The sequence below is a fragment of the Hyperolius riggenbachi genome, chromosome 5 (genome assembly GCF_040937935.1).
Source record: "Hyperolius riggenbachi isolate aHypRig1 chromosome 5, aHypRig1.pri, whole genome shotgun sequence".
In the NCBI taxonomy this organism is placed as follows: Eukaryota; Metazoa; Chordata; class Amphibia; order Anura; family Hyperoliidae; genus Hyperolius; species Hyperolius riggenbachi.
In genome coordinates this window covers 27,241,360-27,257,869 of record NC_090650.1, presented here as the reverse complement: position 1 = coordinate 27,257,869, position 16,510 = coordinate 27,241,360, and the positions used below count along the sequence as shown (strand labels likewise).

Below are 16,510 nucleotides of genomic sequence, written 5' to 3'. Positions count from 1 at the left end.
ATATTTTTGTCAGATCTGACAAGATTAGCTGCATGCTTGTTTCTGGTGTGATTCAGACACTACTGCAACTAAAGAGATCAGCAGGGCTGCAAGGCAACTGGTATTGTTTAAAAGGAAATAAATATGGCAGCCTCCCTATCCCTCTCACTTCAGTTGTCCTTTAACATTTATTGAACAGTCTCAAACTAAGTGGCGTGACTATAGCGTCCGTGGGGACCTGCTCCTCCCCCTTCTGCAGAGTAGCACAGTGGAGCAGTTTACTTGCTTCAGTGCTGCTTTGGGTCTCTTCCTGGTCTTCTTGACAGCCACACAGGCTATTCTCCATACCTCTGGCTCATGAGGCATGTCATGTGATCGGGAGGAGGTATGCGGTATAGAGCGTGCAACTTCCAGGAAGAAAAGAAGAGATACAATGGCTTCAATTCATCAAGCATTACCGCATTCGGTAATGCTGAAAACAGCTGACTTAACGGAGCACTTTCCAAAATGTTAATTCATCAAGGTTACCACATTCGCTAACACATTCGGTGTTTATCTCCAGCTCTCCCCTGTCCTTACAGGCTTCCAGGCACCACTGCTGAATATATGCAAATTAACCATTGTACCCTTAGAAGCTAAACACACCTCCAGAACCGCTGGAATGCAATGATGTGTCAGCTTGTTAAATTGTACAGAGCCATAAGGGTACAATGGTTAATTTGCATATATTCAGCAGTGGTGCCTGGGAGACATCTCGAGCTCACTCCAACCTGAATTATCGCAAATTCTTTCTGTTTTAGGAAAGCAAATTTTTGTTTTTCTTAACATCTTAGTAAGGGGGCTTTTAGGACCATTGTAGTCCCTTACACACTCCAATGAGCTCTGGGTCACCATGAGCTTGCTGGTTAGTCTGTACCTTACAGGCTTCCAAAGCCTTCTGTGTGAATGTTTTCATGATTAGCAGGAGCAGGCAGCCAATAGAAACAGCCCCTGTTCTCCTGCAAGTGCTGCTGATAGGTCACACAGGCTTCTCCACACAAGCTTTCAGACCCCCCAGGCAGTGAGCAGAGAGACCGGTGGTGTAACCCTTTGAGTCCCTGTTTGAATATGCAAAGATGCAAGTGGTGAAATCACCAAGCATGGCATTTGTAATGTCTCCAGGAAGTTTATCTACGTTGTGGCAAATAAGTAAAATGTTAAGAAACACTGATGGACAGATTCAGAGCAGCAGAGGTAGTATAAGTAGCAGTAAATATAACATGTTTACATGTAAAGGGATGTCTGGATGCCTTCTATTGTTATCAGCTTGTAACAACACAGAGACATTCCAAGCTGCTCTGCACCACTCTGCTGTTATCGGACAGCCTTTGATGAACTGAAGCCGTAGTACTTCGGTAACTTAACGAACCTCTACCACACATGGGAAAATATTGATGAATTAGCACAGTGGAGTTTAAAATACCGAATGCTGTATTTTAAGGACTGGGATTTTGTTATCGAACACCCTTTGATGAATTGAAGCCAATGTATCTCTTGATGAGCAAGTAAATGTTACACTGCTTCACTGCACTATTTGGGGGGGGGGAAGAGTGTGTGTGTGTGTGTTTTGCCAGCCACATGGCAGGTTGAGAGGTTTAGATCCCCAGAGCAGGCCCCGTGCTTACTGGGGGGGGGGGGGGGGTGGAAGGGGGAGAGGAGTTTCAATCAGGGACACGGTCACTGGTGGGTTCCTCTGGGTGGGAAGGCATTGTGCTGTTGTCCTTTTTACTGCTTATAATGATGTGCATTTGAAGCTCTTGAGGGCCATGTAAAATGACAAGGAGGGCCGTATTCGGCCCGTGGGCCAGGTTTGACACCTGTGCTCTAGTTAGTTTGGTATATTTGTGTCTGTGTTGCACCCTCTGTGCTGATCTGTTGGCTGTGCCTATGTCTTCCTCCCTCCAGGGCCCACTGTGTGCAGGGATCGTACCCGTCCGAGCTGCTTTCTGCCTGGGATGAGTTTGAGGACGAGAAAGGGACAGAGAACGAGCGGCCAGGTAAGACAGGAGACAACCAGATAGGCTGAGACTTTCCCAGTACAGGAAGTTACTGCTGGAGACAGAATAGTCACATGACTGTACAAGGTGCCACACTGCTGTGATATTTAGTGCGCAGACATGTCTTTGTATAGAGTGGCTGTAGGAGTTGCTATAGAAGAATAAAGATCAACGCTTTGTTACTGTCAGCAGGAATACCGATTCTCAGAGGTGTCTTAATGTCCCATTAACCTCTTGAGGACTGCAGGGCTAAACCCCTCTAGTGACCAGGCCATTTTTAGTAAAAAAGGCCACTGCAGCTTTAAGGCCAAGCTGCAGGGTCGCACACCATAGCACACAAGTGATTCCCCACCAACAAAGCTCTCTGTTGGGGTCTGATCGCTCCCCCCATGTTTATTTTTTTTTTAAATAAATATTTTTGTTTGTGCTTTTAAAAAAAAAAAGACCTGTTCCTTTACACCCCTTCCCTCCCTCCCCCCAGCCAGCCAATCACGGCGATCATCTCTCATAGGCTTCACCCTATGAGAGCCGATCGCTCTCTTGTCCCCAGTGCAGCGCTGCTGCTGATCGCAGCGTGATCACTGCAATAGCCGCTCGGAGACTGAAGGCGGGGCGGAGCTCCGCCCCCCAAGCAGGAGATGCGCGTGCAGCCTGCGCGCAATCTCCTGCAAATGTAAGCCCCAGGACTTTACGCCAATCGCCGTCAGGCGGTCCTGGGGCTGCCGCCGCGGCCACGCCTGTCGGCGTGATGCGGTCGGCAACAGGTTAATACTGTCGAAAGTGAAAAACCATTACTGTGGCACCAGTTTGGTATTTTCTTAAAGCGGACCTGAACTCGCAACTTCCTTTCTGCTCTAAAAGATAAGAAACCGCATAACCACCCTTAAAGAAAAACGTTTCTTTGTAACCGCCTACAGAACTCCTGAGATAAAGCTGCGGTGTGTCTACTTACTGCTTTCATGGGAGCAAACAAAGGGTTTACATAATAGCTTTGTCTGCCTAGACTGCGGAATTTCTGTGCTGACACAGCTGAAAGATCAAATTACAATGGCAAGTGAATGTTGGCGGCGCACGTTTGGATTCAGCGACGCACATTGACAAAGCAGGAAATTGAGTCCCCAGAAGTGTGAAATTCCCCACATATACTTTGATTGGATCAGTTGTTTATCGGTTTGGTACAAACGACTAACATTGGTTATTGTCTGAACCGATCCGCCAGGATGGAGCGGGGTACGAGGACAATAATCAATGTCTGTTACCATCGTTGGGACACTTTTTTTTTTTTTCCCCAAACAATTTTTAGCTGACCCGTCGTTTATTGGTTTAGCGCAGTGATCTGCAAACGTGGCTCTCCGGCTGTTAAGGAACTACAAGTCGCACAATGCATTTGCCTTTATGAATCATGACGGTTGCTTTCAGACTCCTGCAATGCATTGTGGGACTTGTAGTTCCTGAACAGCTGGAGGGCCAAGTTTGCAGATCACTGGTCTAGCTAGCGTGTGTACCGAGCTTAAAGTGAACCTCCAGACTAAAAATCTACTCAGCAGAACTGAAAAGGCTTGGTGCTTCTTTAACAGTTTCACAGCATCAGAACTTTGTTTTTCTTACCAAAGCATCATTTTTAGCAGCATTTTTATCTAAGCTCCACCCATCAAAGAAAAAAAGCCCGGGCTTTTTTTCCCTGATGCTGTGCAGAGCATGGTGGGATTTCCTATGTTGTTGTTCACGTTGCCTAGCAACTTGGTAGAGGTGCTCAGGACACAGGACAGTTGGAACTGTCTCATGCTCCCTGTCACCTCCTTTCAACCAAAAAGATGGCAGCCCCCATGACAAAGATGGCAGCCCCCATGAATCACAAACATTTGCCTGTTCTTTTAAAACAGGGTGGGTAAGAGATTATATTACCTCTCTATTCTAATTAACATAACTAATGTAACTTAATGACAGTATGTTTGTTTAGGCTGGAGTTCCTCTTTAAGTCACAAAGTTGCCTAAGTGAAGTCTGCTCTGATTGGTCAGTTTGTCCTGTCCTCTCATTGGCTGGTGTCCTCTGTGCTAGCAGATTTGTTAAAGTGGATCTGAACTCCTGCATGGGACACCAGGAAAACACAGATTAATCCACCCTGTTTGTGTTCAGAGTAATTCCCCCTCGGCTGCAAGTAATCACAAGTGTAATTTGATCTCTCAGCTATGTCAGCTCAGGAATCTCGGCAGCCTGAGCTAATTTGTAAATAAAGGATGTTAACCCTTTGTCTGCTCCAGTGAAAGCAGGAAGAAAACCCTGCAGATGTATTGCAGGATTTTTATCAGCTGCTACAAATTAAAGTTTTTCTGTAAAAGTTATTTTGCTGTTGCTTATCTTTTAGAGTAGAGAGGAAGTTCTGAGTTCAGGTGCGCTTTAAGGTTGCGTAAGTGAAGTCTGTTTCTCCTGTCCTCTCATTGGCTCATGTCCCCTGGGCTGGCTGATTAGTTCAAATAGATCTGAACTCAGAACTTCATCTCAGCTCTACAAGATAAGCAACAGCATAATAAAATTTTAAAGAAAAACATTTCTTTGTTACAGCTGATACAAATCCTGCAAGAAATCTGAAGTGCCTACTTCCTGCTTTCATGGAAGCAGACATAATGTTAACATCCTGTGTTTACAAATGAGATCTCTGCCGTGGCAGTCAGCTGACACAGCCAAGGGATCAAATTACAACTCGTTATTACTCACAGATGAGGGGAAAATAGACAGGCTAAAGTCTGTAAATACACACAGGGTGTTCAGGTCCACTTTAAGCGTGGTCTGGCTCGTCTCTGCTGTGCTGGCAGATTTGTTAAAGGGAACCAGAGACGAAGCACCCTTGTGTATTTTACCATACATATCAGTGGGAACATTAGAGAAAACACTTACCCTACTCTCTGTTTCATCCTCACTGCTAAAAGTGTTTATTATCAGCTGTGATAAGAATCCTGGACTGAGCATTCAGTCTGGCTTTGCAGGGAATGATTATAGCAAAGTCATTATAGCAGAGCCACAAGGGGGCAGGCTTGGGCTTGAAAAGACACCAGAGAAGACAGACTCAGCTATAATCTTTCCGTAGCAAATCTAGACTGAGTGCTCAGTCGGGGATTCTTATCAGAGGTGATAACAGTTAGATTACACAGAGAACAATGAAACAAAGAGCAGATTAGGTGTTTACTGTCATGTTCCCATTGATTTATAAGGTAAAATACTAGAGGGTGCTTCATCTCTGGTTCTCTTTAAGGTTACGTTAGTGAAGTGTGCTCTGATTAGTCTGTTTCTCCCGTCCTCTCATTGGCTCGTGTCTTCTGTACTGGCAGATTTGTTCGATGAAGAGCAGCTTTTCATGATTCTGGAGTTTGAGTTCGGTGGAGACGATCTGGAGAGGATGAGCTGTAAGGTAAGTGTGCTTTGCATTTCTACATCTATTACTTATAGAGATGGAGCGTGAGACGCTGGTAATTCCTTTTTGTATCAAATCTATGATAAATTGTACTCCGCTTGTGACTAGAAGGGAAATTAGCAGGAAGTTCATTTGATTGGCCCAATTCCCAGAAGCATAATTACATTTTCACACAAGCCTGAATTATTAGCGTTTAATTGAACTCCTCAGATTTCATTACTGCTCGTTAGACTGTATGGAGGTTGGAGAACAGTGGACAATCTAAAGGTGGCCATTAAAGTATACCAGAGACGAACCTCTGGTAAGAAAACACGTACTTGCCAAAGAAGAGCGGAAGGTTCTGGATCCAGAAGACGCTTCCTGTGTCCTTGCCAGCACCCTCCGCAAGGTCCGGGCCGCACTGCTCTTCATGCTGGAGCATGGCCGTGCCTGCGTAGTACCCAGCACCCTCCGCAAGGTCCGGGCCGCACTGCTCTTCATGCTGGAGCATGGCCGTGCCTGCGTAGTACCCAGCACCCTCCGCAAGGTCCGGGCCGCACTGCCCTTCATGCTGGAGCATGGCCGTACCTGCGTAGTACCCAGCACCCTCCGCAAGGTCCGGGCCGCACTGCTCTTCATGCTGGAGCATGACCGTACCTGCGTAGTACCCAGCACCCTCCGCAAGGTCTGGGCCGCACTGCTCTTCATGCTGGAGCATGGCCGTACCTGCGTAGTACCCAGCACCCTCCGCAAGGTCCGGGCCGCACTGCTCTTCATGCTGGAGCATGGCCGTACCTGCGTAGTACCCAGCACCCTCCGCAAGGTCCGGGCCGCACTGCTCTTCATGCTGGAGCACGGCCGTACCTGCGTAGTACCCAGCACCCTCCGCAAGGTCCGGGCCGCACTGCTCTTCATGCTGGAGCACGGCCGTACCTGCGTAGTACCCAGCACCCTCCGCAAGGTCCGGGCCGCACTGCTCTTCATGCTGGAGCATGGCCGTACCTGCGTAGTACCCAGCACCCTCCGCAAGGTCCGGGCCGCACTGCTCTTCATGCTGGAGCATGGCCGTGCCTGCGTAGTACCCAGCACCCTCCGCAAGGTCCGGGCCGCACTGCTCTTCATGCTGGAGTATGGCCGTACCTGCGTAGTACCCAGCACCCTCCGCAAGGTCCGGGCCGCACTGCTCTTCATGCTGGAGCATGGCCGTACCTGCGTAGTACCCAGCACCCTCCGCAAGGTCCGGGCCGCACTGCTCTTCATGCTGGAGCACGGCCGTACCTGCGTAGTACCCAGCACCCTCCGCAAGGTCCGGGCCGCACTGCTCTTCATGCTGGAGCACGGCCGTACCTGCGTAGTACCCAGCACCCTCCGCAAGGTCCGGGCCGCACTGCTCTTCATGCTGGAGCACGGCCGTACCTGCGTAGTACCCAGCACCCTCCGCAAGGTCCGGGCCGCACTGCTCTTCATGCTGGAGCACGGCCGTACCTGCGTAGTACCCAGCACCCTCCGCAAGGTCCGGGCCGCACTGCTCTTCATGCTGGAGCACGGCCGTACCTGCGTAGTACCCAGCACCCTCCGCAAGGTCCGGGCCGCACTGCTCTTCACGCTGGAGCACGGCCGTACCTGCGTAGTACCCAGCACCCTCCGCAAGGTCCGGGCCGCACTGCTCTTCATGCTGGAGCATGGCCGTACCTGCGTAGTACCCAGCACCCTTCGCAAGGTCCGGGCCGCACTGCTCTTCATGCTGGAGCATGGCCGTACCTGCGTAGTACCCAGCACCCTCCGCAAGGTCCGGGCCGCACTGCTCTTCATGCTGGAGCATGGCCGTACCTGCGTAGTACCCAGCACCCTCCGCAAGGTCCGGGCCGCACTGCTCTTCATGCTGGAGCATGGCCGTACCTGCGTAGTACTACTGGCGGATTTCTTGGGGGGGGGGGGGGGGGGGGTAGTCTACAGGATCAAGAAGCTTCCCTCTTCTAAATAAGTATGTGAATTTTTACTCAAGCCTCAGGTACACTAAAGAGGGGATTGTGAGCCACAAAATCAAATTCCATTTACCCTCTACTCTGTTTATTATTCAGCCTTAACCTGCGTTGCAAGCATTCCAGTATAATCAGAAATGTTTCTACTGTAATAAATCTTCTCTCAGTCAGCCTGGCTCTATTTGGTTAATTGCAGACGAGACGGAAGCTTGTCATCTACGCTCTCACATTCCTGCTCCTCACTGATTGGCTGAGGGCAGTTCAGTGTGGCACAAGGCTGACCTCTCATCTCACATTTTTGTAAATATTATTTTATCTTTTCATGGCACAACACTGAAGATATAATACTCTGATACAGTGTAAAGTAGTCAGTGTACAGCGTGTATATGATACAATGTAATGTATAGTCAGTGTATATAAGACTACTCCATATACAAGCTGTACACTGACTACTTTACACTGTATCAAAGTGGTCTATCTTCACTGTTCCATGAAAACATATAACAAAATATTGACAGAAATGTGAGAGGTGTACTCACTTTTGTGAGATACTGTATATATTTGAGCCCCAAGATAATACCCTTGATCATATTAAATAAGCCATGTTGCTACTGAGATATATAATCACACACTGCTATTGCATTACATCTTGACTTGGGTTTTCATGAAATGCAAAAATGTCCAGGTGTATACGGGGCCTTCAAGGGTTAACTCTCCTATGTCGCTGCTGTGCTGCATTGCACGCTCCATCTTCCCAACACTTCCTCCTTCACAACTGGAAGTTCAGCAGTAAAGGTGGAAGTGTCTGAGAGAGGGAGAGAAGAACGCAGTGGCAAGAGGCGGCGACATAGGTGAGTAAAAACTCTCTACCACGGGCCAGGCCAGATGTTTTGTAAAACTATTCTGGCTCAAACTTTCTGACTGTATTCTGATATGACTCAGGCAAGGATTGCACACTTTTGCAACCTAATATCAGACCATTCTCGAAAACTCCAGTCCAGGTTTGTCTTTGCCACTTTTGTTCTCCAACTTGGAAGATCAGCCCATTTTGTAGTTCTGTATGTGTTACTTTGACAGATGTCCATCTCCTGATAGAACTCCATAAGATTTTCTGTTATATCTCCCGCCTGACCTGCTCTTCCTGTGTGTAATCGTGTCCCCTGCTCACCCCCGCAGCTGCCCTCCATCTCGGTCTCTCGAAGTATCCTGCATCAGGTGACGGCGGCTCTGGCTGTGGCCGAAGAAGAACTGAGATTTGAACACCGGTAAGTGTGTATGATCGGCTGGTATTGATGGTCCTGTCTAGGAGAACTGATGGAGAAGCATGTGATCTCGGTTTGGTCAGATGATAGATCTGTCAGGCTCTGATTTGCTAGTGATGATCATGTGCTAAAGCAGGATGTGATCACAGCAAATCAGAGCTTTGCAAATCTATCAGCTGATCAAACAAATCTCATGCTTCTCCATCAGTTGTCCTAGACATGACCGTCACTATTGGTTGGCTGTGGGCGATCTGTTCTCTAGTTCAGAATTTTCCATCCCTGTTCTTAAGGCCCACCAATCCCCACCGCTGCTGTGGCCAGTGATCTTCTTGTTTCAGTTTCTATGATCACAACGCTGCAAGCTCGGCTCTGTGTGTCTCATCACAGAGCAGGGAGGCAAGAAGAGGCAGAGCTGCCCAATGAGAGCTGGGATGGGGATTGCCGCCTCGGGTACACTCTGTCATGCTGAACATGATTTATGTCCAATGTTTCTCTCTTCAGGGATTTGCACTGGGGGAATATCCTAATAGAAGGCTGCTCAGATGACACGTTATCAGCCTCCTTGCAGGGCGAGACCTTCCACATCCGCACTGCTGGGGTGCAGGTGAAAATCATCGACTACACCTTATCCCGACTTGATAAAGGTGAGTTCCCAACTTTTTTTAACTATAATAAGAAAAGGATCCCATGGGCCGGTCACAGTCTGTATCCTTTACGGATATATGTGCAGGCTGCCCCCCAAAGCCCCCTTCCTCCAAATGTGCCAGGTCCAATCTTGTTTATATCTTGGCACACACAAACACTCTTTTGGTGAAACCTCAGCCCCACCCAAACGTCAAGCACTAAATCTACAGTGAAATAAAGGTGGCCGTTCTCCTTTAGTCCTCCTGCTCCCTCGCCGTCTCTCCGGACTCCTCCACTCAGCAGTTGTGTCCTTCTGAAGGCAGCATGTGTGGCCCTTTGTTGCGCACCTCTGGATCACGCTCCCGTGGACAGGAACGCTCTGCGCTTGCGCAGTTTGTAAAAATTGCGACTGGCTCAGTCTGCCAGTATCAGAGGAAACAGCAGCAGAATAAAACAGGGTGGAACAACGGCGAAGGGCCAGGGTGACTACAGGGGGCTGGAAGCAGCCCCATGTAAGTTAAATTGGCCACTTTTATGCCACTTTAGGATTCTTTTAAGGCCCGTACACACGCGAGATGAGGCGGACGATAACCGCCCTGTGTACAGCAATCACCAACGGCTGCCAGGTGGGCTCAATTCGGCCAAGCGAAGACTGATAGCTTTGTTCTCCCCGCTCTGCATTGCAACAGAGCACATCTTCCCGTTTTCTAGCATGTTCTGTAAGACCACGCCTAAATCTTTCCCCGCACCTCCTGCTAGACCTTATACCTTCCTCTCTTCCAGCGAGATCATACATCTTCATAGTTCCCAGCATGTCCTGTGAGATCTCCTACCTTCATTCCCTGCAAGACCTCACAGGCCAGTGTCCCTTGACAGACCTCAACCTTTCACCTCTCCCATTATCTCCTGCAAGACATTATACCTTCACATGTCTCTCAGTATCTCCTGCGACAGCTCACACCTCCACCTGTTTCCAAGGGTCTCACCTTCAAGACCCCTATCGCCACCACCATCACGGCCGGTTCTAGACTTTTCGCTGCATGAGGCAAACTTGGGAGGATGCCCACCACCACCACCTCCCTCCCTGATTTGAAATGATCGCACAGCACCTGACAATTTACTCTGATTCATTTCATTTAAATGAAACACTGCTGCTCTCCTGCCTCCCCCTCCGCACTCACTGTCAGACTCCTCACACAGCACAGCAAGCTGCTTTTGCCCAGTGATGACCTCCTCAACTCGCTCACAGTACAGAAATGCTGTCCCTGTAATCACTGGGCCTGATGCAAGTGTTTTACCTTGCTTCATGACAGAACCAGCCCTGACCATCATCTGTGAGACCTCACCCTTTCACCTCTCCCATTATCTCCTGCAAGACATTATACCTTCCAGGGGCGTAACTAGAAATCACTGGGCCCCCCTGCGAATATTTGGATGGGGCCCCCCCCCATAGGTGCCAAATAATCGTAATGGGGCAGCGTTTCACTGTAAATTAATTGTAAAGTGGGCAGCATTTTACCAGACAATCGTAATGTGGCCAGAAAATGGTAATGTGGGCAGAGTTCACCAGAAAATGGTAATGTGGGCAGAGTTCACCAGAAAATGGTAATGTGGGCAGAGTTCACCAGAAAATGGTAATGTGGGCAGAGTTCACCAGAAAATCGTAATGTGGGCACCAGTCACCAGAAAATCGTAATGTGGGCAGAGTTCACCAGAAAATCGTAATGTGGGCCTTTAGAAAATCGTAATGTGGGCAGAGTTCACCAGAAAATCGTAATGTGGGCAGAGTTCACCAGAAAATCGTAATGTGGGCACCAGTCACCAGAAAATCGTAACGTGAGCAGCAGTCACCAGAAAATTGTAACGTGGACAGCTTTCACCAGACAATCGTAATGTGGGCAGCGTTCACCAGAATATCGTAATGTGGGACAGAAAATCGTAATGTGGGCAGAGTTCACCAGAAAATTGTAATGTGGGCAGCGTTCACCAGAAAATTGTAACATGGGCAGTGTTCACCAGAAAATCGTAATGTGGGCGGCAGACACCTGAAAATCCTAATGTGGGCAGCAGACACCTGAAAATCGCAATGTGGGCAGCAGACACCTGAAAATCGTAATGTGGGCAGCAGACACCTGAAAATCGTAATGTGGGCAGCAGACACCTGAAAATCGTAATGTGGGCAGCAGGCACCTGAAAATCGTAATGTGGGCAGCAGACACCAGAAAATCATAATGTGGGCAGCAGACACCAGAAAATCGTAATGTGGGCAGCAGACACCTGAAAATCGTAATGTGGGCAGCAGGCACCTGAAAATCGTAATGTGGGCAGCAGACATCTGAAAATCGTAATGTGGGCAGCAGACACCTGAAAATCGTAATGTGGGCAGCAGTGACCAGAAAATCGTAATGTGGGCAGCAGACACCTGAAAATCGTAATGTGGGCAGCAGACACCAGAAAATCGTAATGTGGGCAGCAGACGCCTGAAAATCGTAATGTGGGCAGCAGACATCTGAAAATCGTAATGTGGGCAGCAGACACCAGAAAATCGCAATGTGGGCAGCAGTGACCAGAAAATCGTAATGTGGGCAGCAGACACCAGAAAATCATAATATGGGCAGCAGACACCTGAAAATCGTAATGTGGGCAGCAGACACCTGAAAATCGTAATGTGGGCAGCAGACACCAGAAAATCGTAATGTGGGCAGCAGACACCTGAAAATCGTAATGTGGGCAGCAGACACCAGAAAATCGCAATGTGGGCAGCAGACACCAGAAAATCATAATGTGGGCAGCAGACACCTGAAAATCGTAATGTGGGCAGCAGACACCAGAAAATCATAATGTGGGCAGCAGACACCTGAAAATCGTAATGTGGGCAGCAGACACCAGAAAATCATAATATGGGCAGCAGACACCTGAAAATCGCAATGTGGGCAGCAGACACCAGAAAATCGTAATGTGGGCAGCAGACACCTGAAAATCGTAATGTGGGCAGCAGACACCAGAAAATCGCAATGTGGGCAGCAGACACCAGAAAATCGCAATGTGGGCAGCAGACACCAGAAAATCGCAATGTGGGCAGCAGACACCAGAAAATCGCAATGTGGGCAGCAGACACCAGAAAATCGCAATGTGGGCAGCAGACACCAGAAAATCACAATGTGGGCAGCAGTGACCAGAAAATCGCAATGTGGGCAGCAGTGACCAGAAAATCGTAATGTGGGCAGCAGACACCTGAAAATCGCAATGTGGGCAGCAGACACCAGAAAATCGTAATGTGGGCAGCAGACACCAGAAAATCGCAATGTGGGCAGCAGACACCAGAAAATCATAATGTGGGCAGCAGACACCTGAAAATCGTAATGTGGGCAGCAGACACCAGAAAATCATAATATGGGCAGCAGACACCTGAAAATCGTAATGTGGGCAGCCGACACCAGAAAATCGCAATGTGGGCAGCAGACACCAGAAAATCGCAATGTGGGCAGCAGTGACCAGAAAATCGCAATGTGGGCAGCAGTGACCAGAAAATCGCAATGTGGGCAGCAGACACCTGAAAATCGTAATGTGGGCAGCAGACACTAGAAAAAAAAATGCACCTGTGAAAAAAAAACAATTCACTTACCTGACAGAAGTCTTCTCCTCTCCTGGCATCAGGCGCGCAGCTCCCCGAGTCCTCCACAGGCAGAGTGCAGGGCTACGGCAAGATGGCTGGCGAAGCCCTGTACTAGAGACACAAATAGTCTCCAGTGTATGGCTTCTTCGGCGGCCATCTTGCCGTAGCCCTGCTCTGCCTGTCGGAGACTATGCAGGCTGCCGTAGCGGGGCTGCGGGGAATGAACTGGTGCAGCGTCTATTAGACGCTGCGGCCAGTTGAGCACCTTGCTGGGAGGTCCAGAGCAGCGCTCCCCCCACGCACAGTGAGCGGGCCCCAGAGCAGCCCCGGGCCCCCCTGCGGCTGAGGGGGTCGCATCCCCGGTAGGTACGCCGGTGATACCTTCACCTCGCTGAATACTTTCTGGATGCTCTGTACACCTATATATGTGCTAGATAAGTGATTGTTCGATATCTTCCAGCGTTTTGCAAGGAAGGCATATTGCATAACTATCTGGGAGAGGTGAAGGAAGTAGGTCTCACAGGAAATGGTAGGATGGGGAAGGGGTGAGATCTTGCAGATTATGGATTGGGGGGGGGGGGGGGGTGTTTGTTGAAAAAGACCCTGGGAAAAGGTGGAGGTGTGCGTCGAAGAAAAATAGAATTTACCACAGGTGGACTCCAATTAAGCTGCAGAAACCACTCAAGGATGTTCGGGGAAACAGGATGCACCTGAGCTCAATTTTGAGCTTCATGGCAATTGCTGTGATTATGTACATGAGATTTCTCAATATTTTTAATACATTTGCCAAAAGATCTTCAAATAAACTATTTTCATGTTGACATTATGGGGTGTTGTATGTAGAATTCTGAGGAAAAAATGAATGTCATCCATTTTGGAATAAGAATGTAACATAACACAATTTGGAAAAAGTGATGCGATTGTGGGTGCATCTTTTCAGATGTACTGTATCTCGTCTTCTCCCAGAAGTCTCACAAGTCTTTATCGCACTATTTGGTTGATATGTCTACCTTTACTGCTGTGAAATTTACCATTGCCACTTATCCCAGAATGCACCTCAAGACTATAATTTTCTGTGTCTCTTTCAGATGGCCTCACTGTATTCTGTGATTTGTCCACGGACGAAGAGCTGTTCCTTGGAAAAGGAGATCTGCAGTTTGATGTATATCGGAGCATGAGAGAGGAGAACGAGTAAGTTATTTAGCCCAGAGTTTGTAGCCTCTGCCTGCCTCCCGGGGACAGGGACGGTTCTAGACTTTCTGGTGTCTGAAGCAAACAAGTGAGCTTCTGCCATCATTGGGCCAATCACTGCACTCGATCAGTAGCAGTGACCTATCAGATGTCACTGCTACTGATCGAGTACAGCTTTTGGCCCAATGACGGTGCCGTGATCCCGTCCACAAGACCATCGGCACCAGTTAGCAAAAGGAGCAGCGGGTGGCTGTGATTGGCCAGTCTCGTGCCAGCACACCACTGCCTGGTTGGTCACGTGCCAAAGCTTCCCCTCTGACTGTCCATGGTGATCTCTCGCCGGTGGTTTTACGGCAGCATGCCCTATGAGAGGTTGTGAATGAGGAGGGTAGTAAGTATGCTATGAAGGCAGGAGAACGGAAAGGAGGCAAACGCCGCCCCCTAGATTTTTGCCTCCTGAATCCCGGGATTCAGGAGGCTTCACGGTAGGTCCGCCCCTGATGGCAGAGCGGCAGCCTTGTAAGCATATGTGGTGGGGGGGTGTAGTCTGTAAAGTACGGGCAAGTCTGAGAAGTGTTTGTATCTCACCTACACTGCGTTGTCTTCGCAGGAACACCTGGTCTCTCTACCGTCCACACTCCAATGTCCTGTGGCTTCACTACCTATCTGACAAGCTGCTCAGCGAAGTTCAGTATGTGAGGAAGCCAACAACGGCAGCGCATAGAAAGGAACTGCGCCAACTTCGTGATTTTAGAAAAGAGGTCCGACAGTTCAGCTCTGCAGCGGACGTTCTATGGAGAAGCAAGCTCTTTAACTGAAACGTTCTGCAGAAGACCTTTCCCCCGTGACTGTCCACTGCAGGATTGGTGCATTGGGCATATACCATGGCTGATTACATTTGTCCTTGCCTTGAATGCAAAGTGATTCAGCACCAATAGTCGTTAGATGTGCAGAGAACCATACCCTGGTGGTTCTGGTTGTCTAATCGTGAGGATCCAGAAGGTTCCGCACCATCTTGATAAAATCGTGACTTTATTCAAAATGTTTAAAAACAGCATGATCAGCATGTGCGTTTCGGACTCTTGGTCAGAAGGGCATCGGCCCATATGCAACTAACTTTTTTTCCTGACTTTTTTTCTCCTAGGGGGTATTTTTAAACCTGTCAATTAAATACCTTTTAAACCACCAGTAATCAAGAAAATACTCTAATTTTGATAGAACTTTTCCACCTTTTTTTTGTTGCTTTTTTTTTTTTTTTTTTTTTTTTTTTTTTAGTTGCAGAGTGCTTAAATTTTTTTTTTAAAAGATGAAAAATTATCTCCTAGGAGAAAACTCTGGAGAAAAACGTAATTGTGTTTGGGCCATCGTGTCTTGTGGCAGTTTGAGGAAAGATCAAGGGTCCAAAACGCCCGAGTGTCACATCAGACCCGGCACAAGTTGATCATGCTGTTTTTAAACTTTTTTTTTTTTTTTTTTTTTTAATAAAGACATGATTTTATCAAGATGGTGCGGAACCTTATGGCAGATTACATTCGTCCCTTGCTGCATATCCTGTCTTTACCTTGCCCAACTTAGATGTGTGGACCATCGTGGAGACGGCAGAAAAAGTGTTAAAATTCCTGCAGAGTAATAATATTAGACAGTTTTTTGTACAGAAACTGACCAGATTAAAGGCTGTTCAAATTTAATTTTACAGAAATAGATCTTATATGGTTTTATCATTGGTTTTATTATTGTTTGTTTTTTTATATGTATTATAATCTTATATTATATTTGTCACTTGATTCTTGAATAAGCATAGTACATTATTAGAGCTTTGTGTGTATTTCACTTCCTGCCTGGGATGGCGGCGGAGACAAAGTATATGGGAATGGCTTCAATTCGTTCGCATGCAGAAATGCAGAAAACATCTGATTTTGCCAAATATCTTATGAAATGCCAATTCAGTATGGCTGTTACCACATGGCAAGCTGAAATTACCGACCAGTGAGGTAAATTACCAACGTGTTTGGTAAATACCTCAATTAATTTCAAAGTACTCAGTATTTATCTCCAGGCTACAGCTGTCGGTAACCAACAATCAGCATTCAATAAAATGTTACAGGCAAAGGAGCCAGCCAATAGGAGTCGGCATTCAGTCCTACGACTCCCTCCATTGGTGCAGATATACTGCCGGGCGGGACAAGTTTCTCTCCCCCATGCAGCAGAAGAGAGAGCAGGCACAGGAAGCGGTTTTCTCCAGCAGCCCCATGGAGGTTTAACCCTTCTGACTTCTGCTCTAAGATGCCACGGAGCAACTGGCGAGATCATCCAAGCATGGGGTGTCTTATGTTTATTGAAAGTTCATCTAAACTCCGACTATCAAAAAAAAAAAAAAAAATTAAAGGGAATCTGAAGCAATTGGGAAAAAACAGATAAGCACCTAAGAAGA

The 16,510-nt window shown here is 47.8% G+C and overlaps 1 protein-coding gene across 2 annotated transcripts in view; it reads left to right on the top strand.

Moving 5' to 3' along the window:
* HASPIN (histone H3 associated protein kinase) overlaps positions 1-15,767 on the top strand; it is a 109,914-nt gene extending 94,147 nt beyond the window's left edge. For both annotated transcript variants that reach the window (XM_068235231.1, XM_068235232.1), the window contains 6 exons: positions 1,924-2,015; positions 5,343-5,422; positions 8,563-8,651; positions 9,150-9,292; positions 13,977-14,079; positions 14,690-15,767. In XM_068235231.1, coding sequence (XP_068091332.1) covers positions 1,924-2,015; positions 5,343-5,422; positions 8,563-8,651; positions 9,150-9,292; positions 13,977-14,079; positions 14,690-14,897 — 715 coding nt within the window. In that variant the 3' untranslated portion in view covers positions 14,898-15,767. The remainder of the gene's footprint in view (positions 1-1,923; positions 2,016-5,342; positions 5,423-8,562; positions 8,652-9,149; positions 9,293-13,976; positions 14,080-14,689) is intronic.
* Positions 15,768-16,510: the final 743 nt, after the last annotated feature.